Below are 26,910 nucleotides of genomic sequence, written 5' to 3' on the forward strand. Positions count from 1 at the left end.
CGGCACTTGTTCCCCTCTGAGGTACGCTGTCGGAGTTTAACACTCACCCACGATTTTCCCCCTATTTTCAGGGGAAAAAAGTGTGTGTTATACACCGATTTAAATACGTTATTCTTTAGAAAGATTTCCTCTTCCTGCACTGGAAGTATAGTCTGGGCATACAGCCAAAATAGCTGATTATAGGAAAGTCATACACCCCTTCTCCTACATAGGTAGAGACTTTCAGAGGTATTCGATGAATAGTTCAGCACTCAGCTAATCAATTTATAGCATCCTCCAACACAAAACACTGCTGCTTTTATCTCAGTTGACAAAGAACTTGTCAGAAGCTATTAGGATGCTAACAGAAGAACAGAGTAGGAGACAGCTACGGGACTTAGTGCTTTGAAGGAAAATGATAAAACACTGCAGATATCTGTGCCCAGCTCAAATTTCACGAACCGGGTTTACATTCATTTTGACATCATAGTTGAATATGTAAAGTTCTATTGATTGCATCACTGAGCCCTTTTTTAATGGGGGTTGTGTGGTCACTAAAATCTTTCCTAGGGTTTAGGATTTATACAGCAGTATAAATTTGTATGACCCGAGAAATTCTTTAAGTATGTAAACGCTAAAAAAAGGAAGACAGACCATATTGGCCCCATAAGGAATGAGGAAGGACATCTGATTACAAAGGATGGGGAGATGGCAAAGGTATTGAATTTATTCTCCTCAGTCTTGAGGAGGGAATCGGGGAGCTTCAGTAACCAAAACTGCAGTGTTTATCCTCATGACACATCACAGGAAGCACCTCCATGGTTAACAGAGGACAGAATTAAAATTAGACTTTGGTAACTTAACATTAATAAATCACTGGGACCAGATAGCTTGCATCCGAGGGTACTTGGGGAACTCATTCAAGTAATTGCCTGACCACTGTTCCTAATTTTTTACTGACAGTCTACTGACTGGAATGGTACCAGCTGATTGGAGTAAAGCCATTGTAGAACCAATATTTAAAATTGGCCCAAAATACATCCCTGGGAATTACAGACCAGTTAGCCTAACATCAACAGTATGCAAGCTCTTGAAGGGGATGATAAGGGACTATATACAAGATTTTAGTAATGAAAACGGTATTGTTAGCAGTAATTGGCATGGATTCATGAAGAATCGTTTTTGCCAAACCAATCTATTGACCTTCTATGAGGAGGTGAGTTGCCATCTAGATAAAGGAAGGCCCGTAGATGTGTAATCTGGATTTTGCAAAAGCATTTGACACAGTTCCCCATAAATATTTACTGTACAAAATAAGGTCCATTGGCATGGACCATAGGGGTGAGTACATGGATTGAAAACTGGCTACAAGGGCGAGTTCAGAGGGTGGTGATAAATGGGGAGTACTCGGAATGGTCAGGGGTGGGAAGTGGGGGGGGCCCCCAGTGTTCTGTGCTGGGACCAATACTATTTAATTTGCTCATAAACGACCTGGAGGGATGTGGTAAACAGTTCAATCTCTGTATTTGCAGACGATACTAAGCTAAGCAGGGCAATAACTTCTCCGCAGGATGTGCAAACCTTGCAAAAAGATCTGAACAAATTAATGGGGTGGGCAACTACTTGGCAAATGAGGTTTAATGTAGAAAAATGTAAAATAATGCATTTGGGTGGCAAAAATATGAATGCAATCTATACACTGCGGGGAGAACCTCTGGGGGAATCTAGGATGGAAAAGGACCTGGGGGTTCTAGTAGATGATGACCTCAGCGATGGCATGCAATGCCAAGCTGCTGCTAACAAAGCAAACTGAATATTGGCATGCATTAAAAAGAGATAAAACGATAATTCTCCCGCTCTACAAGACTCTGGTTCGACCACACCTAGAGTATGTTGTCCAGTTCTGGGCACCAGTCCTCAGGAAGGCTGTACTGAAAATGGAGCGAGTACAAAGAAGGGCAACAAAGCTAATAAAGGGTCTGGAAGATATTAGTTATGAGGAAAGGTTGCGAGCACTGAACTTATTCTCTCTGGAGAAGAAACGCTTGAGAGGGGATATGATTTCAATTTACAAATACTGTACTGGTGACCCCACAATAGGGATAAAACTTTTTTGCGGAAGGGAGTTTAATAAGACACCTGGCCACTCATTAAAATTAGAAGAAAAGAGGTTTAACCTTAAACTACGTAGAGGGTTCTTTACTGATAGAGCGGTGGTCTCAGCAGGAGCATCGATAGTTTCAAAAAACTATTAGATAAGCACCTGAACGACCGCAACATATACAATGTAATACTGACATATAATCACACACATAGGTTGGACTTGTGTCTTTTTTTTCAACCTCGCCTACTATGTAACTATGTCTTGCCACATGTTCACCAAAAACATCTGTACTTAAGTAACCATTATTTCACTTGGGCAAAGATCTGCCCGAAAACAAGACAAAACAAAACCGACAATAAGCAGAGAGAAGGAAAAAAACCAAACGGTCCATCTGGGGAGCTGCCACCCCGAGTCAAACCCAATGCAGGAAGTATAAGCTATTTATAGGAAAGATCCCAGAGCATCAGAGCCCAAAAACTCAATCCAAGGAGACCATACGGCCCTATACTTAGAATAGCATTCTTGTATACTTGCCGTTAATTCCTCCATTCTCCTTTGATGGTTCAACTTGACCATCCACTCTTTAATAGAGCTGCACAATTAATCGTTTAAAAATCGTGATCTCGATTCACCTCCCCCGACGATCTCTCCTGCTGAGTTTGACGATTCTTTCATATAAACAAGTGGAGAGATTATCTGCTCACTCAGCTGTCAAAAGAAAACATCCAGGCAGTCTGCCAAGTTTAGAACTTGAAACATTGTATCTAACTTCCTTCTTAGATCAAAGGGATAGAACTTCTCTGTGTAAACAAATAACCTGGGCAATCTGGCAAGCTTTAACCACTAAGCCACCGCCCACCGTCATATGACGGCTGGACGAGGCTTCTGTTGTTCTGGGAGGACGTCATATGACGTCCTCGCCCTCCCGAGCCACTAGGGGGCGCGCGCACGCGTGCCCGCTGCGTCACTCGGGACCCGGTGCGCGTGCCCGGCGGCCGCGATGTCCGCCGGGCACCCGCGATTGCCAGGTAACAGAGCAGGAGCGTGGATCTGTGCATGTAAACACAGATCCACGTCCTGTCAGAGAGGAGAGGAGACCGATGGCGTGTCCCTTGTACATAGGGACAGCGATCGCTCACCTCCCCCAGTCAGTCCCCTCCCCCCACAGTTAGAATCACCTCCTTAGGTCATACATTAACCCCTCGAGCGCCCCCTAGTGTTAACCCCTTCCCTGCCAGTCACATTTACACAGTAATCAATGCAATTTTATAGCATTGATCACTGTATAAATGTCACTGGTCCCAAAAATGTGTCAAAAGTGTCCGATGTGTCCGCAATATCGCAGTCACAATAAAAATTGCATAAATAAATGATAATGTAACAGCGCTAAAGTCGGAGGATATAACAGAAAAATAGGTCCAAGATGTATGAATGGATCTCTCTCTCTATAAATGAAAACAATAATAATCCATAGAGGGAAAAAGTCTATGATGTGTAGATGATCCGTAATAAGGGTAAATGTGGGAGCCAGGGAAGTCTATGCAGCTGTGATACCAAGGGCAGCTTCCTGTAGAGTGAAGTCAGCTCTCCATACGTACATAAAAATCCAAAAGAGAAAGCGCCTCATTCAGTATCAAAGATTTATTAAGATGTAAAAGCAATTAAAAACACTTACATAAAAGTAAACAGATTGCCGCTTCCATAAAGAAATGAACCCAAAGTGTGTCACGTATCCAGTTAAGTGGGGCTGATGTACACCGAGCGGACGGCCGCGGACCTCCGCTCAGAGATGCCGGCTGTGTGGGCGAAAATATGGGAGCGTTACTTCCGCGTTCCAACAGACCACGTGGATGATGACGTCACTAAGGTCATTCAGGTTCGCTGGGGACCACTACGCGTTTCTGAGCATGCGCAACGCCCGTAATGAGCATGCGCGCTCCTTTATCAAGTGTGTCTAGGGGACGCAAACCAGGAAGCTTAAATAGCTCAATGTAAAAGGCAATTACCAATCAAATAGGTTGGAATCAAAGGAAAGGGGAGGGGGAGCAATGTCTGGGAGAGTTAAAAGACTATAATGAGGGTAAATTCTTTATGAATTACGGACTTGTGTGAAAATAAATCAAAGACTCATATACAAATATATGTCATGAATTTCTAAAAGGATAAAATATTAAATAATGAATAAATAAAAAGATTATATACAGAATGCGGTCAAGAGCATATAGTACAATGAAAAATATATAGGTATATATGTATATACATATAATTGAAAAATAAATGTATATATAAAAAAAAAAAAAAAAAAAAAAAACAAGGATCCTTAATACTGATATTCCAAAGCATGAAAGACAGATATGATGGCTAAATGTACCATTATAATTAGTGTTTAAAAGGTTTTTTGTTGTGATAAAAAATCATTAGTTAAAATTAGTTGTTATTGGTCAGTTATTTCCCATGAAATTAATTATGTGTATACGTGTGTGCACATGTACATAAAACACATACACCATTGTATACACATATACATATACTAAACCGTGTTGCTACTATGGTTAAATGAAATCAATGAATATATTCTAAATGATGGTGTTAACCTCCAATTCCTCGTTTAACCCATTAGGAGCTAAAGTGTCCAGAATAAAAATCCAAAAAGTTTCACGCTCACATAATTTGGAGAAACGTTCGGCCTCAGATAATTTCCGTGGAATAGATTCAATTACCCATACCTGTAGGCCGGCAGTGGACTGATGATGATGTTCAAGAAAGTGTCTAGGGACACTATGTTCATCACAGCCTTTTTCTATAAACCGGCGATGTTTGCCGAATCGTTGTCGCAAAGGACAAATAGTGCGTCCAACATACAATAACTTGCACGGACATGTGAGGCAGTAAACAACGTAATCTGTTGAGCAATTGTAAAAACCTTCCAATTGGTAGGTTTTATCTTTATGTTGGAAACTACGTTGGCCATGTTTTATAAAGGCACAGGTTTTACACAAGGCCTTGTTGCATCTATACATGCCAGTAAGTGGGATAAGACAAGGAACATTCTCAGGTTTGATAGTTTTGAATCTGCTTGGTGCTAATTTGTTTTTTAGCGTTGGGGCCCTTCTATAAGTGACCTTTGGTTTATCGCCAAGGTCATTCTTAAGGAGGGGATCCTGTTTAAGGATTTTCCAATGTTTTTGGAATATAGATTCCATCTTTCTATACTTGTTGTGGTATCTGGTAATGAAGCGGACAGTACCGTGTTCAGTCTGTTTAGAAATTTTTTGTTGTTTATTTCCAGAGAGATAAGTGGCCTGTGCTTGGTCAACAAGTGTTTCAGGAAACCCCTTTTCCAGAAATTTATTTTTAAGGTGAATACTCTGGGTAATATAGTCGGACTCCCTACTGCAGTTTTTTCTCAATCTACAGTATTGACCCTTTGGTATGTTATTTACCCACTGTGGGTGATGACAACTGTTAAAATGTAGGTAGGAATTTCCCGCTGTAGGTTTTGTATAATTGCCATCCTTTCTCGCAATTATACAAAACCTACAGCGGGAAATTCCTACCTACATTTTAACAGTTGTCATCACCCACAGTGGGTAAATAACATACCAAAGGGTCAATACTGTAGATTGAGAAAAAACTGCAGTAGGGAGTCCGACTATATTACCCAGAGTATTCACCTTAAAAATAAATTTCTGGAAAAGGGGTTTCCTGAAACACTTGTTGACCAAGCACAGGCCACTTATCTCTCTGGAAATAAACAACAAAAAATTTCTAAACAGACTGAACACGGTACTGTCCGCTTCATTACCAGATACCACAACAAGTATAGAAAGATGGAATCTATATTCCAAAAACATTGGAAAATCCTTAAACAGGATCCCCTCCTTAAGAATGACCTTGGCGATAAACCAAAGGTCACTTATAGAAGGGCCCCAACGCTAAAAAACAAATTAGCACCAAGCAGATTCAAAACTATCAAACCTGAGAATGTTCCTTGTCTTATCCCACTTACTGGCATGTATAGATGCAACAAGGCCTTGTGTAAAACCTGTGCCTTTATAAAACATGGCCAACGTAGTTTCCAACATAAAGATAAAACCTACCAATTGGAAGGTTTTTACAATTGCTCAACAGATTACGTTGTTTACTGCCTCACATGTCCGTGCAAGTTATTGTATGTTGGACGCACTATTTGTCCTTTGCGACAACGATTCGGCAAACATCGCCGGTTTATAGAAAAAGGCTGTGATGAACATAGTGTCCCTAGACACTTTCTTGAACATCATCATCAGTCCACTGCCGGCCTACAGGTATGGGTAATTGAATCTATTCCACGGAAATTATCTGAGGCCGAACGTTTCTCCAAATTATGTGAGCGTGAAACTTTTTGGATTTTTATTCTGGACACTTTAGCTCCTAATGGGTTAAACGAGGAATTGGAGGTTAACACCATCATTTAGAATATATTCATTGATTTCATTTAACCATAGTAGCAACACGGTTTAGTATATGTATATGTGTATACAATGGTGTATGTATGTGTTTTATGTACATGTGCACACACGTATACACATAATTAATTTCATGGGAAATAACTGACCAATAACAACTAATTTTAACTAATGATTTTTTATCACAACAAAAAACCTTTTAAACACTAATTATAATGGTACATTTAGCCATCATATCTGTCTTTCATGCTTTGGAATATCAGTATTAAGGATCCTTGTTTTTTTTTTTTTTTTATATATACATTTATTTTTCAATTATATGTATATACATATATACCTATATATTTTTCATTGTACTATATGCTCTTGACCGCATTCTGTATATAATCTTTTTATTTATTCATTATTTAATATTTTATCCTTTTAGAAATTCATGACATATATTTGTATATGAGTCTTTGATTTATTTTCACACAAGTCCGTAATTCATAAAGAATTTACCCTCATTATAGTCTTTTAACTCTCCCAGACATTGCTCCCCCTCCTCTTTCCTTTGATTCCAACCTATTTGATTGGTAATTGCCTTTTACATTGAGCTATTTAAGCTTCCTGGTTTGCGTCCCCTAGACACACTTGATAAAGGAGCGCGCATGCTCATTACGGGCGTTGCGCATGCTCAGAAACGCGTAGTGGTCCCCAGCGAACCTGAATGACCTTAGTGACGTCATCATCCACGTGGTCTGTTGGAACGCGGAAGTAACTCTCCCATATTTTCGCCCACACAGCCGACATCTCTGAGCGGAGGTCCGCGGCCGTCCGCTCGGTGTACATCAGCCCCACTTAACTGGATACGTGACACACTTTGGGTTCATTTCTTTATGGAAGCGGCAATCTGTTTACTTTTATGTAAGTGTTTTTAATTGCTTTTACATCTTAATAAATCTTTGATACTGAATGAGGCGCTTTCTCTTTTGGATTTTTACAATAAAAATTGCAGATCGCCGCCATTACTAGTAAAAAATAAATAAATAATAAAAATGCTATAAATCTATCCCCTATTTTGTAGACGCTATAACTTTTGCGCAAACCAATCAATATACGCTTATCGCAATTTTTTTTTACCAAAAATATGTAGAAGAATATGTATCGGCCTAAACTGAGGAAAAAATTTGTTAAAAAAAAAAAAAATTGGATATTTATTATAGCAAAAAGTAAAAAATATTGTGTTTTTTCAAAATTGTCCCTCTTCTTTTGTTTATAGCGCAATAAATAAAAACCGCAGAGGTGATCAAATACCACCAAAAGAAAGCTCTTTTTGTGGAGATAAAAATTTAATTAAGGTGCAGTGTAACATGACCGCGCAATTGTCATTCAAAGTGCGACAGCGCTGAAAACTGAAAAATGGCCTGGGCAGGAAGGGGGTGTAAGTGCCCTGTATTGAGGTGGTTAAACAACGTGTAAATGCAGGAAGTTTAACCACTTAAAGTCTAAATCTTTTTCTGACACTTCTTTCTTAAGTTAAAATCAATATTTTTTGCTAAGAAAAAATTACTTGGCACCCCCAAATATATATATATATATATATATATATATATATATATATATATATATATATATATATATATATATATATATATATATATATATATATATATATATATATATATATATATATATATATATATATAATGTTATTTTTTTTTTTTTTTTTTATTTTTTTTAGCAGAGACCCTAGGGAATAAAATGGCAATTGCTGCAATATTTTATGTCACACTGTATTTGCCCAGCGGTCTTTCAAATGCAATTTTTTGGGAAAAAATACACTTCAATAAGTAAAAAAAAAACGAAACAGTAAAGTTAGCACAATTTTTTTTTGTTTTAATGTAAAAGATGATGTTACGCCGCGAGAATCATGAGAGAATCGTGATCTATCCTCTAAGCAAAAAAATCGTGATTCTCATTTTAGCCAGAATCGTGCAGCTCTACTCTTTTAATAGTAGGAGCAACATCAGTGTTCCAATGTCTAGGTATAAGTATTTGCGCTGCGGTGAGGAGAAAACGAAGCAGTCCCTTTTTTAGTCTCTCCCTTAGAGCCCGGATAGAAAGACAATAGGGCCATTTCCTGAGATTTCTGAAATGATATACCAGTAACAAAGCAGCAAATTTGGAACACTCAGAAAATGTTATCGTGGGACAGCTCTACCATATGTGGATCATTGTGCCTTTATCCCCCCCCCCACAGCGCCAACACTCTTCAGGATAGTTTGGGGATGTTCTATGGAGCCTCACAGGGCACCCATACCACCTGGTTAATATTTTATAGTTCTTCTCTTGTATATATGTTGAGATACTTGATTTTAAAGTTAGAAAGAAAGACTCCTTCCAGTCTTCTGTGGTGATCTCCCAGTGCTCTCTCTCAATCTCTGATGTAAAATATGTAGTCAAAAAATGCATGAGATGGCAATAGATCATATTTTTTAGCAATAGTATGCGAGCACTCTGAGCCCAGTGCAAAGAGCTTGAAATTAAGTTAAATCCCTATGAAATGAACCCTTGTTCGAAAGTTGTGTTGAAGCTGAAAATAATGTAGCCAACGCCCCGAATAGTTACGTTCTTCAGTTGCTATTATTTTAAATGATCGAAGTCCCTTAGTTGTAAGAGCTTGCTTAATTGGTGAAGGGGCCATAGTTGTCCATCGTAGGAACCTGGTCGACTATAGTAGACCCGGCAGGAATTCTGGGTTGCCCATAATTGGAGTGAGTGGACCAGGGGTTGAGGAAATATCTAACTTTTGAATAGTTGAATCCTAAACTTTTAATAGTGATAGTGTCAGACTGCTTTCACACTGAGGCCCTTTGCAGGCGCTATAGCGCTAAAAATAGCGCCTGCAAAGCGCCTCTCCTCTCACTCCAGTGTGAAAGCCCCAGTGCTTTCACACTGGAGCGGTGTGCTGGCAGGATGCCAAAAAAAGTCCTGCAAGCCGCATCTTTGCAGCGCTGTAGGAGCTGTGTATACACCGCTTCTAAAGCACCCCTGCCCATTCAAATCAATAGCCAGCACCACCGAACTGCCGGCATATGGGCGCTTTTAACCATTTCTCGGCCGCTAGCAGGGGTTAAAAGCACCCCACTAGCAGCCGAAAAGCTCTGCGAAACGACGGCAAAGCGCCGCTAAAATAGTGGTGCTTTACTACCGACGACCCCAACACCCCAGTGTGAGAGTAGCCTCAGAGGTGAGAATATTTGTTTCTCTAGAAGGACGAAATTTAGGCGTAATCCACGGAAGAGAGGTCAAGGGAACAGGTATTATTTGTTGCTCAATAGTTACCCACTGTTTTGATTTACCATTAAAAAACAAGTCCACTATTCTAGTAAATAGGGATGCTATATAGTAAAATTCCATATGCAGTAAGCCTGCTTCTCCCTGTTTTGCGCTTTACTAGAATGTCATTGCGAAGCCTGGCCGGGGAATTCGTTCAGAGATACCGTAGTAGGCTAGACCGTAGTGAGCGGAAAAAAGCCCCCGGGAGTGCTAATAGGTAGTGTTTTGATATAGGTAAGCAAGGTAGGTAGGATATCCATATTTATGTATGTGTGATATATATATATATATATATATATATATCTCTATATATATATCTCTCTATCTATCTATCTATCTCTATATCTATCTATCTATCTATCTATCTATCTATCTCTCTCTCTCTCTCTCTCTCTCTCTCTCTCTCTCTCTCTCTCTCTATATATATATATATATATATATATATATATATATATATATATATATATATATATATATATATATATATATATCTCTATCTATCTATCTATCTATCTCTATATCTATCTATCTATCTATCTATCTATCTATCTCTCTCTCTCTCTCTCTCTCTCTCTCTCTCTCTCTCTCTCTCTCTCTCTCTCTCTCTCTCTCTCTATATATATATATATATATATATATATATATATATATAGATAGATAGATAGATAGATAGAGAGAGATATATATATATATATATATATATATATATATATATATATATATATATATATATATATATATATATATATATATCTCTCTCTACTATCTCTATATCCTCTCCATCCTCCCTATCCAGGAGAGTTTCCCCCTGGCCCTAGTCTGCATCTGACTAATCAGAGTTCAGCATGGGCAAATAGTTCAATTCGGAAATATTTTCTTCAGTAGGGTTGATATTAATGCCCAAATATTTAAGAGAATGAGGTTGCCAATAAAATGTAAAGTTAGTTTCCATACATTCTACTCCAACTCCATCAAAATATCACCTGGTGTGAGCTTCTTAACCTAGAGTTCGGTTACCCAGACTGTGATTATACAGGATCAGTCAAGCCTTATTGTTTGATTTACATGGTCTGACCAGTCGAGACGCTTCTATAATACAAACAAAACTACTGTGTCTTTTGTACCAATGTATGTTTAATGTTTCTATCTTATTTTTTCGCAAATAAAGAATTTCCAAAAAAAAAAAAAAAAAATCACCTGGTGGTACTGCAAAGATCTTTGTTTTGGCACTTCCTGATATGGAGTGACAACTGTTGTGCTCCTGCATTGTGCCCTGTCACTTATGCCCCTGGTGGAGACTACAAGCAGCCCCTTTGACACACATTTCAGGGCCCTGGTCCACCCTGATCACCATCAGCAAACCAGACCAGAGCAAGACAGAATGAGTGCATGTACAACCCCTGGCAAAAATTATGGAATCACCAGTCCCCGAGGATGTTCCTTCAGTTGTTTATTGTTGTAGAAAAAAAGCAGATCACAGACATGGCCAAAAACTAAAGGCATTTCAAATGGCAGCTTTCTGGCTTTAAGAAACACTAAAAGAAATCAAGAAAAATAATTGTGGTGACCAGTAACAGTTAGATTTATAGAACAAGCACAGGGAATAAATTATGGAATCATGAAAAACAAACAAACAATATAACACTCCAACACATCACTAGTACTTTGTTGCACCACCTCCGGCTTTTATAACTGCTTGCAGTCTCTGAGGCATTGACTTAATGAGTGATAAACAGTACTCTTCATCAATCTGGCTCCAGCCTTCTCTGATTGCTGTTGCCAAATCATCTTTGCAGGTTGGAGCCTTGTCAGGGACCATTTTCTTTAACTTCCACCACAGATTTTCAATTGGATTGAGATCCGGACTGTTTGCAGGCCATGACATTGACCTTATGTGTCTTTCTTCAAGGAATTTTTTCACAGTTTTTGCTCTATGGCAAGATGCATTATCATCTTGATAAACGATTTCATCATCACCAAACATCCTTTCAATAGATGGGATAAGAAAAGTGTCCAAAATTTCAATGTAAACCTGTGCATTTATTGAAGATTTAATGACAGCCATCTCCCCAGTGCCTTTACCTGACATGCAGCCCCATATCATAATTGACTGTGGAAATTTACATGTTTTCTTCAGACAGTCGTCTGCATAAATCTCATTGGAACGGCACCAAACAAAGGTTCCAGCATCATCACCTTGCCCAATGCAGATTCGATATTCATCACTGAATATGACTTTCATTCAATCATCCACAGTCCACGATTGCCTTTCCTTAGCCCATTGTAACCTTGTTTTTTTGTGTTTAGGTGTTAGAGATGGCTTTCTTTTAGCTTTTCTGTATGTTAATCCCATTTCCTTTAGGCGGTTTCTTACAGTTCGGTCACAGATTTTGACTCCAGTTTCCTCCCATTTGTTCCTCATTTGTTTTGTTGTACATTTTCTGTTTTCAAGGCATATTGCTTTAAGTTTTCTGTCTTGACGCTTTGATGTCTTCCTTGGTCTACCAGTATGCTTGCCTTTAACCACCTTCCCATGTTGTTTGTATTTGGTCCATGTTTTAGACACAGCCGACTGTGAACAACCAACATCTTGTGCAACACTACGTGATGATTTACCCTCTTTACCTACATACTAAGGAGGCAGATTTAATCTGATGCAGGTGTTAGTGTTTGTAATGAAAATTTACAGGGTGATTCCATAATTTTTTCCTCAGAATTGAGTGATTCCATAATTTATTCCCTGTGCTTGTTCTATAAATCTAACTGACCACCACAATTATTTTTCTTGATTTCTTTTAGTGTTTCTTAAAGCCAGAAAGTTGCCATTTGAAATGCCTTTAGGTTTTGGCCATGTCTGTGATCTGCTTTTTTTTCTACAACAATAAACTGAAGGAACATCCTCAGGGACTGGTGATTCCATAATTTTTGCCAGGGGTTGTAGACAGGCAGTGGCACACAGAAATGTCCTATGATGCCCAGTATGCATTAGCAAACTTATCATACAGCTAGGGTTTAGATCCACTTTTAAAGGGTTAGTTCACCTTTACAGAAAAAATGTAAAGGTGAATGAACACTGGACATCCTCCCAACACGCCTTGTCCCTGCTGTACTTACCTCCGGGGTCATCAACCCCGCAGCTGCATCGGTTGTCCGGGGTTTTGAAATCCACACTCTGTCCTCCTGCATTTTTGGGATGGATCAGATTGCTTCTGATTAGGCAACACCGTCACTGTGAACTGTGGGGGTGCTGACAGCTTGGCATCCCCGGAGGGAAGTACAGCAGGGACTAGGGGGGTGAAGAGATGTCTGGTTTTAGTTCACCTTTTATGTTTTTTCTGTAAAGGTGAACTAACACTTTAAATACAGTATATGCTTTGTATTGAAGGTGATACAGAAACCACAATTGTAGGTAGTTTGTACATCCTTTAGTTCATAGATTAAGGTTTTGGCTTATATGGGACCGGGAATGATCTGGCAAGGTCTTTAAGATGCTTGCTGACGCTTTGGTTTGGTGCTTCATGCCTAGTTTAGTTTTTGGAAGTAATATTTCAAGATGCTAAAAAAGAAAGTGTCTGAAACTGATTCTGGTCCAGGCAAAAGTGAAATGGTAGACTTCAAAATGCACCAGAAAGCTGTAGAGGGTCTGATCCTGGGAAGGTTGGTTCAGATCTGTCAGCTTGGAGAATGGACTCTAAATAAAATTTTATAGTTTAAAAATGAATAGCCATAAAAAACGCATCAACCTCATTCAAGCTGTCTGCATTCCCTACAGTCTTTTGCTTATCCAGACCTGTAATGTATCGCCCCATACACAATTCTACTAACTCTCTTGTACTTACTGTTGGTGTATGTACTTGTCTATTCATTACCACTGTTTATTTATTTTTTACACTTTTTTTGTTTTTCATCTTCAGCATGATTGTTGAATACCATGCAATTAGCAACATCAAGTGGAATTGGCAAGTGGGTACGTAACTTATTCACTATATACTCATGGTAAGATTAGAGCATAGAATACTCCACAACTACACTCGTCCCTTTGTTTCAGCATATGATGAGGTTATTAGGATTTAGAATAACGAATTTCTAAGACCCCTTTCACACAGAGGGCGTTTTGCAGGCGCTATAGTGTTAAAAATAGCGCCTGCAATCCGCCCTCAAACAGCTGCAGCATTGTCTCCAGTGTGAAAGCCCGAGGGCTTTCACACCGGAGCGCTGCGCTGGCAGGATGTTAGGAAAAGTCCTGTCAGCAGCTTCTTTGGAGCGGTGAAGGAGCGGTGTGTTTACCGCTCCTCCACCGCTGCTCCCCATTGAAATCAATGGGGCAGCGCTGGGATACCGCCAGCATAACGCTGCTATTGCGGGCGGTTTTAACCCTTTCTCGGCCACTAGCAGGGGATAAAAGCGTCCCTCTAGCGGCCGAAATGCACCGCAAATCCGACGGTAAAACGCTGCTAGAATAGCAGCGTTTTACCACCGGCGCTATAGGCGGCTCAGTGTGAAAGGGGTCTAAAGAATTTAATGTGCTGATGTCTGATCATGTGCATGATGCAGCCAGTCAGTCGGATTGAGCAATGCACTTATGTCTACACTTGTACCCCAAGTGCTGCACACATACACTGGATAAATCTTCTCTGGGAAGTGTTGATTGGATGGGGGGGAGGGATTTCATAGATCAACTGCTATTGTTTTCATGACCGATAGGTGGGTGCAGGGATGTCTGCCTGCTTGTCTACAATGTTCTATAGGCACAGGGATACCTGTTGGGTTCTCCCCCTCCGTAAGTATAGGGTTCTCTGCAGGCTTCTCCCTCTCCCCCTCCATGGGTACAGGCATGTTGACAAGGTCCCCCGTTCCATTTTCTCCATCTTCCTTGCATAGGGATATTTGTCATGTTTATCCCCAGCTCCCGTGGGCAAAAGGATGTCTGCAGGGTTCCTCTTTCTATAGGTATAGAAAAGTATGCCGGGTTCTCCTCCTCCTTCCTTCTCCATAGGCACAGAGATGTCTGTAAAGTTTCTATCTCTAGCATCTCCATCTCTATCTCTATCATCTCTATCATCCTTATCTCTATCATCTCTCGAGATTTAGTCATTTTAAACAGTCTTTTTGTGTTTGTATTGCAGGATTGCTCTTTGCAGGTTTTGCTATATGTATGTTCTGTCTGTACAGTGTGATGCCACTTGTCATAAAAGTTAGCAGTGCCACCTCCGTCAACCTGGGTATCCTAACTGCCGACATATACAGTCTCTTCTTTGGCCTCTTTCTATTTCATTACAAGGTCAGTAAACACCTTGATCTAATGGTTATTGTAATATTTATCAGTATTTTATGCCAGCAGTCTGTGTTGCCCCCTTTTTTAAAGGGTATGTCATAAAATTAGCCAAATGTATCCCTCTAGACTAGAGGAAGCCACATGTTTACTTCAAAGACCTAAAACAACTCCAATGTTGCATCTGATATCCTGTCTAATAAACTTTATTAGCATGTCAGCATTTCCATCCACCTGAGCTCGGACTGGTTACTTTTTTCACTCCAAATGAAGCTTAGTTGTAGAGTCTAACAACGCTTTCCATAAGCTGGGCGTGGACAGACTGAAATAAATCCGGTTCGGCAAGGACCAGCCAAAGTTCAATCTGTGTGTGGCCCTCCCTGTTTGATGGAAGTCAATCGTTAAATCGATTTCTCTCAAACATACATGCAGGAAAACTTTTGTCGATCAGCAGCTGCAGCCGAACGAACCTTACCTGTTTTAATTATGTATTTAACAGGAGTTGGCAAATATTTGTGTTTGGGGTTTACATTTATGTTAAACGTTTTGAAAGTTAGAGGTGTATAAATTTATATAAACACCCAAGTAGATAATAAAGCTAGATCATATTAGAGGATTTTGTCCAGGTAACCTTGAATCCAGTAGTAGATAATTGAATCAGTGCAGTTTTATACCAGAATGAATTGGGTCAGTAAGACGAAGCAGCATACAAAGTGAATGACTCACCTGCTGAATTACCTGTTGATCAATCCTCTATCACACAGTTGTACCTAATGTGAATGACTACTGGCTTTCTAGCTAGTCCCTAAAGTAGAGGAAACGGTGGATACCCCTGAGACAAGGAAAAGTGATGTCCACCTATGGACATATACCCTTGGCTCAGGCTTTCTCAACTTGAGTTCTGCTGAACTGTAGCATTCCATGAGAGTACCCCATGGGTTTTGCCGTGGTTGCATTTGATTTATATCCACCCCTCAATGGTTCACTATGCCCCTGAAGCTACTGAGAATTTACTGCTGCAAGGGAGACTTATCAACTTCACACTGTGCTTCTAGTTTTAGTTCCTGACGTCACTTGGCAGGACACAAGACGAGGAGAGCATCTCTCCAAGTAACAGACTGATTTATCAGCTGCTTCTTTTACATTCCAACGCTACAGACTCGAGGAAGCTCAGATTCTTCTAAAAACATGCAGAGAACTGTTTTTCTATCAGAATTGTGGAGTGCTGTTGACTGTACCGCCACCCTTGACATGATAGTGTGCATCAAAACGTAGAGCGTGTGCATGTTTACCCACTTTTAGTAGTATTATTACTTTTATCTACTTCTGCTTAACTTCATGACCTTGGTAGGAGGACATTCTTTTTAATGGCTTCAATTTCCAAGTAGTCTTTGACAATACTGAGCAGCAATGGACAGCTAGTGGTGCCGCTGAGCAGCAATGGACAGCTAGTGGTGCCGCTGAGCAGCAATGGACAGCTAGTGGTGCCGCTGAGCAGCAATGGACAGCTAGTGGTGCCGCTGAGCAGCAATGGACAGCTAGTGGTGCCGCTGAGCAGCAATGGACAGCTAGTGGTGCCGCTGAGTAGCAATGGAAGGTTGTTGGTGGCGATGGGCCTGCTTAGTATACTTTGGCCTAAAGCTGAATTTTGCAAATGAAAAGCAATTTTCCTTTCACCCAGTCAGATGCTTTGGTTACATCCAGTGTTACTAAAATTCTTATGCCCATGGGATTGTAAAGTGTGCATATTCATTTTATGTTTAGTTCAATGTTTTATCAGATAAAGCCAGTCTGACCTTGATTATTTATTGAAGTATTATAATGTCCATGGGCCAGAGGTTTTGATGGCAAATGTAGTGATAAAAGCTGTATCTTAACCCTACAGAGCAGAAAATTCATAGACCCTGAGCTGGTACCTTCAGGTGATTGGACACAACCCCTGGGTGTACCCCCATAGGTGATGGATCTCTCCCCCCTTAGGCAGAATCACTCTTAGTTTAACTTGTTTATTTTCTTCAAAAATAATGCTGGAACATTTCCTAAAGGTGAAGATGGGGATTTAAAGGTAAATTTGGATAATGTCTGAATATACACCTTACTGATTTACTTCTTTTTGCAGTTTTCCATTCTCTACATTCTGGCGTTTGTCATGTGTATAGTGGGATTTATCATGTACTGCAGTACGTCATCCTTCAGCGTTGATCCGCCACCAGAGAGGACTAATGAAGGGGTTGAAAATGATGGTATGAAACAGGAGGAGGTGTCACCTGAATCTGTCACTACTCTACATAACTTAACAGAGGTTAACTCTATAGACCGCCGGGACTAAGTATGGTTGCTTTTTGAAGAGTTTTGTATTCAGTTGGCCTTTTTGTAATTTTAAGGAGGATGAACAAACTTTTTTTTTTTTCTTTGTGATTTCAACTTTCTCAAGAGGTGAACCAGAGCTAGTTTCTGTGTCCTTTCACCCAAAGGAAGAGTGTTGCTGAATCTTTACAATATGGTGGTTTTGTTCTCTCTCTTCAAATACAGCCTGGATACAACTGGAGCTCTAAAGTGATTTTTGTTGAAGTATTAAATATTCACAAGGGTGCCTATTGGTTTTGAAAACCATGATTATGAGAAGATTATGGACATCTTAGTCATCACTGGTGAAAATGTCTGAAATGAAAACTTTTTAATCTGCCTCACAGACACCACACACATTAAAAGCTGCACTATGGAATGAAAGTGTGATTCTGATTGGTGCCTACGAAGATCTATTGATCACTGTGGCTCAGCCTGATGACAGATGTCTGAAAAGACCGATACCTCAGATTTTGAATGTTTGATTGAAACTCCAGGTTTTTTTTTTTAAATGTGGAACTATGGTCAAACTATAAAATCACTTATGTGTTGTATGCTGCCCATGTAAATACCTGTTGATTCTGCCGGTAGAGCCATTTGATAGGCCCTTCTATTGATTGGGGTAACAACCCTGTTTCTTCAGCAGTGAAATGACAGCAGCATTGTCCCTTCTTTGCTGCTGTAGCTGCTTAGGTGCTGGCACTGTTGGTAGCCCTATCAGCGAATAGCTCTGCCCCCAACCCTTTAAGCCGGCCATAGAACATTCCAATCTCAGGCGGTTCAACAGGGACTGGCTGAGATTCGAACCATGTATGAGCAGGCTGATTGTACCCAAGTCAATCCATTGATTGACTTTGGTATTACCAGCATGTCCTATTTTTCATGTGATTATTGCCAGCGGCTATTGCCACTAGCAATAATCCCTGTGCGTTGTCCTGGCAGGGACGGCTTTCCTTGCTGGGAGAACACAATAGCTTTGTGGGAGGGATTCCTCCATCAACACTGACTGCTGATGGAGGAATTGAGCAATTTTCTTTCCTGCAACCCGTGGTTGCACAAAAGAAAATTACCCCATCTATGGCCAGCTTTAGATTGACAGTACATTGATTAGTTCCTCCTACCCACTGTCTAGCACAGTGCAGGAGCAATCCATTTCTCATTTGCATTTACCATTAAAAAGAGTTTAAAGAAATATATTTGAGATATTTAACATAATGCAAAGTTGCACTGAAAATGCCTGTTTATCGCTCCAAGTTGAAGAGAGACTTTAGGGTTTTATATAGATAATTTGATTCTGTTTATATTCATTCAAAGTATGTTGTACACTCCGTTTTCTACAGTGTTTTCCAGGAAGAAGCACAGATGCATTGACTGCTAAGCTGTTAAGAGAACCTCACTGGAGGAGGTGTTTGTTATAGCAAATACAGGTAGTGCTGTCATTTGCTTACCTGAGAAAATGCTTCAAAACTTTGAGTCACAGAGTTGAAACAAGTATGTGGTCAGGAAAGTCAGAGAAAAGAAAGAAGCCCTTAGTTGTATACATGTTCTGCGTCAGTATCTCAGAGGTTTACCATGACAGCCAGGCAATCGGGCTGGTCTACATTGTGTTTTTCTAATGACAGATTTGCTTAAAAATGATTGCATTATATCATTTCATCTTCTAAAGTCAATCTTTATTAGTTGAGGTTGCCGTGCTGAACAGGGTGCCCAACACTACAGTGACTTCATTGCTGGCCATTTAACATGGTCACCTGGAGGATTAACTGTCAGGATCAGCAAGTATTTATAAATGGAAATAAACATCACAATGAAGTAGAGTAGCACCATTTTTGGAATCCTTGGTTGTGATCTATGCATTTTTTTTATTTTTATTTTTTTTATTGTTTGGGAATAGTTTTACTTTATACACCAGCGGAAGGAAAAAATGCCATGTACTGTAAATGGTCCATGAGGACTCAGTTAAAAAGCATTCTTGTAGCAAATCGACCCCTACCTCCTTTTTTTTTTTTTCCATACATCTGACTCACTAGTAAGTGCTCAGTATAACCTATACTCATTAGGTGAAGAGTGCTGCTCATGATCCTATATAGCACAGTACTTACAAGTGTCTGCCAGTAATTAGCTGATGGTTAACACCATCTTTTGTATGGAATGTGTCCAAGTGTTCCTGTACTGAATTACAAATAAAATGACTTGAGTATATACTTTGTCTAGCTGTTTTCTAGGGGTCCCAGGTCACAATGGAGTTGATTTACTGAAACTTGAGAGTACAAAATCTGGTGCATCTCGTCAAAAAATCTGAAAGCTGATTGGTTTCTATGCAAACGCTTAATTGAACAAGCTGCAGTTAGCTAATCGGCTACCATGCAACGCTGCACTCCATTTTACATCCTCCAGTTTCAGTGAATCGACCCCACTGTTATGCAAATACCAACTTCATCTTGGAAGGCGACCTGTTGGCCCTTGGCTTCCAACTTGCTGCACTTCGTTGTTGGTTGATGAGGTTGCCCTTTACATTGTGCAAGTAGTAGCAATGTATGGGAGGGATCAAGCCAAAGAACAACCTTCCTAGCTGAAGTCCCTATATACATAAAATTGGTTCGGTTTCAGGGGTCCTCTGATATCTCAGAAGATAATTCAAAGAATGTAAAGCCACCTCTGGAGTCAGTTGAAAGAAGAATTCCAGGTATGGTAGTACTTCAGTGATCTCCACTAATTTCTGGGACCCATGCCAAGCAGATGACCTTCTGCTGCATTGTGAACACAGATGGTCACCCACTCGGCACCGGGCAATATTCAGAGATTTTCTAATCTAATGAAGCCAGCTAGTAACGCGTTTACTAGCTTACTCGTATGAATAGGGAGAAATATGTTAGCTTGTTACTGCTGTATCCTACCATGTAGCCAATAAAGCTACATTGATGCAATGGTTGTTACCGATTAGCTGGCTTCATTATACTGTATTACAGGATTATTGCTACATTCCAAATGCTCTTGTGCCAGAGCACCGGTTCCCAGCCTTTTAGTTAATTTTGATTTCTCTTTTTGGATGCCATTCAGAGATTTCCTTGCATTTTCCCAATGAATGCACAGCATTTTCTGAATGGAAGAGGTGGAGAGTCGGGCCAGCAATGTCTCATGACCTGGAAGTTAGTGAAGATCACTGTACTAGTAATGTCTACTAGAAATCAAGCTCCTAGAAGGATGCCACAGGTATGGCATATACATAGTTGAATTGGTCCAAGCTGGACCAATCTAATTAAAAATGTACTCTTAGTTCAGGATTTATGTACTGTACATTAGGCAAAGCTTTGTCAGTAATAGGCAAAACATTTTGTCTTTCATTATGTAAAATATAATTTAAAGGTAATTTTATGTTTTTTCACAAATCGTTAATGGCATTACTATGAACTTGCTGACTGCAAATGATGATCCTCTGCCTTTCCACAGCTTGGAATCCTTTTTGGGTGGCATGTGGGAAAACCAAAAATGTGGCGTACAGTTACACATTCATATGCAGAATCTTACATTGAACTAAAAGGGTCTTTTTTACATTTTTTTTTCTGGATCTGAACAAACTTCAGATCTAGATGGGAAAATATCACATTATGGCCGGTAGATGGAGCTGATGAACATTGGAAATAAATGACTTATTTACTATGAACGTCAACACCATCTAGTGGACATAATGAAGTATTTTCCTGATTCACTCTTTATAGAGTAACATTTGACCTAGAGAGAAAATAGCCTAATAACATTGGATTTTGCCCCCCATTCGCAGAATGAACAGCTCTGTAATATTTTTTTATTTTATAAATACACCTCTTAATCTTGCAGGGTCTACATAATTGTGTTAAGCCTTTTTGACTAAAAAAAAAAAAATCTTCTTTTTGGTTTTGTTCTTTTAAGTGAAAATGTATGCTCAGAGTAGTGTGAAATAAATGGTAGGTTGCCCTTTTTCCTTAGAGATAGGGAGCCACGTGTTCATCCCTGTTTTGCATGCTGCAGTTGCCATTACCTGCACATATTGGACAGTAGGTAACAAACAAAACCTGTAACCGTAGCAGTATTACTGCATTTCTGAAGGTTTTATAGAACATTTTTTTGTATATTCACTCTATTATGGAGACCATTAGGAATTATCCTTTTTTTGTAAATGGTTTTATTTGCAAAACCACCCAACTGGAACTGTTCCAATATCCATTCCTTTAATTCCTAACATGGCTAAAATAGACACATTTTGCATTCATTTAGCCATGATACCAAAGTATGTCCTGTGTCAGTCATTTGTGTACTGTTTTTATAATTTATTTTTTTAATTATTATTTTAGTGCAGCTATGGTGTGCATTGTAATGAAGGCTAAACATATTTTGTAGTGTTTTGTAATTGTATGAAAAATCAAAATGCCTTTTAGTATGTCACAAACTTTGGTCAGTCGTTATCACTAGTTTAGCAATATCTAAGCCTTATCTGGGTGATTCATTTTGCACAAAACACCTACACTTCCATGCTATTATACTTCCCTGACTAGCAGCAATCACTGTCTTCTCTTGGCGAGGGAGTAGGGGACACAATAGTTTGACCGGTAGGGATTCTCCTGTCAACACTGGTTGGCGGAAAGAAATTTGTTCCGTCTATGGCTGGCCTAACTGCACAGGCTACACTCCGATGTCCAACAGAGCTTATATTTAGCCAGGACATTGTTCTAAAATGGGTATTAACCACTTCAGCCCCGGAAGATTTTCCCCCTTAATGACCAGGCCATTTTTTGTGATACGGCACTGTGTCGATTTAACTGACAATTGCGTGCAACGCTGCACCCAAACAAAATTTATGTCCTTTTATTCCCACAAATAGAGCCTTCTTTTGGTGGTATTTGATCACCTCTGTGATTTTTATTTTTTGCGTTATAAACAAAAAAAAGACCAACATTTTTGAAAAAAAAAAACAGTTTTTTACTTTTTGCTATAATATCCCCAAATTTAAAAAAAAAAACAAATTTCTTCATCAGTTTAGGCCAATATGTATTCTTCTGCCAGAAGTGTATATTGATTGGTTAGCGCAAAAGTTATAACGTCTACAAAATAGGAGATATTTTATGGCATTTTTATTTTTTATTTTTTTACTGGTAATGGTGGAGACTTTTGACCTCCTTTCTTCTTCTTTTTTTTTTTTTTTTTTTATGGGACCAGTGACATTTATACAGCGATCAGTGCTATAAAAATGCACTGGGGGGGGTGAGAGATCGAGAGAGAGATCGCTGTCCCTGATGACTAGGAACAGCAAATCTCTTCCTCCTCCCCTGTCAGAACGGGGATCTGTTTTGTTTACATTGACGGGGCCCTGTTCTGGCTCTGCGGAGCAATTGTGGGTGGCCGGCGGTGTTAGAATTTATGAATGGATTGGGTCTCTGAGAATAATGAAAGAGATTCCTGGTTTGTGTGTACTTTCACAGGGTGACACTGTGGGTACACAGGTAGCAGTGTACCTGCGTCCCAGTAATGGGCATATGGAAACTAAAAACTAAAATAGTGGACTTTAAAGGCACACAGGTAAACCATCTAAAGGAAATAGACTATTTTAATTTTTGTAGAAAAATTGTTGATGAAGTTATTACATATAAATACATATAAAATTCATAAAGTTGATATTGTGAACCCCCCACATAAACTCTGACACCACTTAAAAAAGTAGAAAGGTACAATAATACATCCACAAGAGCGGTAACTGAGATTCCTGTAGTAAAGTCCAAATGGGGATGTAAGTGAGGAGTATTGTGGATCCTGGAGCCCACATTACTTTACTACTCCTGGAGCCCATTTGGACTCCAGGTATGTCCAGCTCCTGAGGTTTCTTCATAGTGGTATACTCCCCCACCAACCCAACAACTCTTCAATTTGCTTGATTAGCCTGATGCTGATTGGGTGGGTGGAGATCCCCATATATTATTTATAGAATGTGTTTCTCTGTTATTTTTATGCAGTGACCAAGGCTCTTCAGCTGAAAAGCGTCTGCGCTTTTGTTTTCCTATATGTGCCAATAAATATTTCTTATGGATTGGAGTTGCCGGCTATTTTTCTATTTCATCTCCTGATGAGGCAACAGGTATCAAAATCTGTTTGTTCTTTTTATCAGTGCCTTTTTTTTCTTTATATTGTACAGGGTTTTTTCTGCTTGTATTGAGATACTCGACATAATACAACTGTAAGTGATTCTAGAGTACACTTTAGGCTGCCCATACAGGTGGAAATTTGGTTTGAGTGATAGAATTTTTTTTAATTTTTAGCTTTGTGATTTCATCAAAAAAATTTCATCAAAAAAAGTTTATTGCCCACAATAGCTTCACAATTAATTTGTCTATATTCCCCTTGCACACGTTCCTGGATCACAGGCTTATCTGTAGCGGGTGCTGTAGCGATTACCAGCTGGATACATTAAAGATGAATACACATATTCACCAGCACACCTTGGATCTTCAGTTGTAGTCCAAAACTTTTCACATCACAAAGGAATAGGTGCAACATTTCGGAGCCACACAGGGTCTCTTCGTGATGACACATGCCTGACGAAGGGGTCCTGCGTGGCTCCGACATGTTACACCTATTCCTTTGTGATGTAATCTCTCTAAAATAAAAGTTTGGACTATAACTGAAGATCCAAGGTGTGCTGGCAAATATCCTGTTTCCCAGAAAATGAGACCTAGCGTGATTGACGGTGATGGCTGCAATATAAACCCTACCCCCCAAATAAACTCTACCCTGAAAAGAAGACCTACAAGGACTTTAACTAGGGCTTATTTGGGGGGTAGGGCTTATATTGCAGACATCACCCACAATCACGCTAGGTCTTATTTTCGGGGAAACAGGGTATGTGTATTGAGCTTCAGAATTGACTGAATTCTGGTGGTCCGTGAATCTCTTGGATGGCACATTTGACTTTCAAATTCTAAAAGAGTTCGTATTACCACAGAGTGGCACTGTGGATACAGTATATAAGTAGTAAATGCCACGTCCTGATATATTAGAGATCATTAAAAGATGGTTGGAATGATGGACTTTTTAGGCATAACACCAAAATAAAGAATAAAAATATATTTATTACAAAAATTGTTGAGAAATGTACATTGACTACAGTGTACATGTACAGTGAATTTATGTAAGTCAATGTACATTTCTCAACAATTTTTGTAATATATTTTTATTCTTTTTTATTTTTGTGTTATGCCTAAAAAGTCCATCATTCCAACCATCTTTTAATGATCTCTAACATTTGACTTTCAGCAATTTATTTTTAATTAAGCTTGCCGTTCCTGGTGGTTTGAAAGTAGTTATTGACTGGTCTTTGGAGTAGCTAAAGGTTGCTGAATGGGATTTATGCAGGGAATAGGCCATGTAAGGCTTGTCATGCCCTAGAATTTTTTTTTTTTTTTCTTTGTATTTTCAGACATTTTTCTAGCAGCTTTCAGTCAAATAATCAGTTATGACCAACCTAAAACCAACAGTTTTTTTATTGAAACTGAAGTGCTTCCTGACATTTCATTGTTTTGTGATCAAAAGCTGATTGAAACTGGTGAAAAATGTCTCAAAGTGAATCGTCAGCCTAAGGCCGGCCATAGACAGTGCAAATTTATTTCCTGCAGTCACGGGTTGCAGGAAAGAAATTTGCATGATTCCCCCATCAACACGGACAGTGCTGACAGGAATCCCTCCCAAGCCATTGTCTGCTCCCAGCGAGGGGAAAGCTGTCCCTGCTGAGAGAAGACCGTGATTATCACTAGCGGCTATAGCAGCCGCTTGCGATAATGGAAGTGAATGGCAGTTGGTACATTCTGCCTGCCCATTAATGGTTTGAATCTCGGCACATTCCTGGTGAACCGGCTGAGAATCGAACCATGTATGGCCAGCCTTAAGGGCACTAGTAAGGGATTCAAATAGTTGAGAGCTCATTAGCGCATTGAGATTTTCTGACCTACAAGATGGTTGATAATTCCTTGAGCCTTGGACTATCTCATTAAGAAGAGTTCTTAATACATCTTTCGATAAATTTCCTGAATTGTAAGTTACAGTGCAGGGGGGTTCTGTGGTGATCAAAGACAGGCAGATGCATCATTCTTGTTGGTTGTTGGTAAGATGCGTCTGCCTGTTTGTGGCCACCCTTAAGACCTAAACTATTGGTTTGACATCAATCTTTAGCATTCAATCTTATGAAAAAAAACAAAAAACTGCGTGGGTATGATTAACCTCACGCAACTGTGAGATTCTAAAGTTTGTAAATCAATATGGTGATGAGTATTGGTTGCCAAATGATCCTCCATGTGTTTTTTGATTTTAAAAAAATTGCTGAATACTGAATGCTTTCAGTTTTTATATTTTTGTTTTTCTTTTGTATGGTGATGAACACTAGAACTCCCAGATTTTTGTTACCTCATTTGTATCTATGAAATGATGTTCCTGCTGGTAACATGGTTTTCTTTTATGTATGTTAAGTAGTTTTGTTTTGTTTTTCAGTATGTTTTATATTTATTTTGGAGAAAATTTTAGTAAAAACTTCAACTTTTTTTAAAGAAATGTTTAATGTTTTGTATAATTTTTAATAAATCATTTGTGTGTTACTTGTGTGATTGTGTGTAATTAAGCTATGTTGTTTTTTCTGTTGGTTTGAAAGGTTTGTCTACTCGTAAATTAAATACCACCTTCAGGGTGCAACACTGGTTAGCCCAGTCTTCCATTAGGTTCTCTCTCCTACAGATTTCAGCAGGAAGGTTTTCCCTGTGACTCAGTTCTCTAATGTAAAATGACTGTGCCTGCAAAATATATAAAATGCCAGTGAATGCTTCAGTGTTTAAGGCTTCATACACACTAGCGTTTTTTTTTAAGCTAAAAAACACTGGATAAAAAAACGCTGGTAATAGCGATTTGTAGTAGTGTTTTTGGAGCATTACCATTTTATTGACATTTTTTCAGTAAAAGGGGAAAAAAAAAAAAAAAAAAAAGCTGAAACGCTATTAGTAGCGTTTAGAAATGTTTCTGCTGGAAAAACACTCTAGGAAACTTTTTTTTTTTTTTTTTTTCTCTGCTCCGAAACGCTGAAGATAAAAAAACAAAGGTCTCTCTTCTCATTAATCCGAAGGACACAGCTCCTATGGATACCAAAAAGAATGTCAGATTTTGATTTGTCTGACCATAGAACAGTTTTCCACTTTGCAACAGACCATTTTAAATGAACTTTGACACAGAGAAGACAGCGGCATTTCTGAATCATTACATTTACATATGGCTTTTTTGCATGGCATGGAGAACTGTCAAAGGTCACAGGGGCAGACCCCTAAAACAGCCAGTAAGAAACAGTGGGGGAGGAGGAAATAGAAGGGAGGCATCCCCTTTTCCTCTCCCAAAAAAAAATAATCCAAAGCCCCAATGATATGGTCCCGGTGGAAGGG

The 26,910-nt window shown here is 39.3% G+C and overlaps 1 protein-coding gene across 1 annotated transcript in view; it reads left to right on the top strand.

Moving 5' to 3' along the window:
* Positions 1-24,001, top strand: part of LOC141127008 (solute carrier family 35 member F2-like) — a 58,347-nt gene extending 34,346 nt beyond the window's left edge. Inside the window, exons 6-8 of the mRNA XM_073613131.1 lie at positions 13,767-13,819; positions 14,979-15,133; positions 17,244-24,001. Of these exons, the coding sequence (XP_073469232.1) occupies positions 13,767-13,819; positions 14,979-15,133; positions 17,244-17,453 (418 nt within the window). The 3' untranslated portion in view covers positions 17,454-24,001. The remainder of the gene's footprint in view (positions 1-13,766; positions 13,820-14,978; positions 15,134-17,243) is intronic.
* Positions 24,002-26,910: the final 2,909 nt, after the last annotated feature.

This window comes from Aquarana catesbeiana, linkage group LG02, assembly GCF_042186555.1.
Source record: "Aquarana catesbeiana isolate 2022-GZ linkage group LG02, ASM4218655v1, whole genome shotgun sequence".
In the NCBI taxonomy this organism is placed as follows: domain Eukaryota; kingdom Metazoa; phylum Chordata; class Amphibia; order Anura; family Ranidae; genus Aquarana; species Aquarana catesbeiana.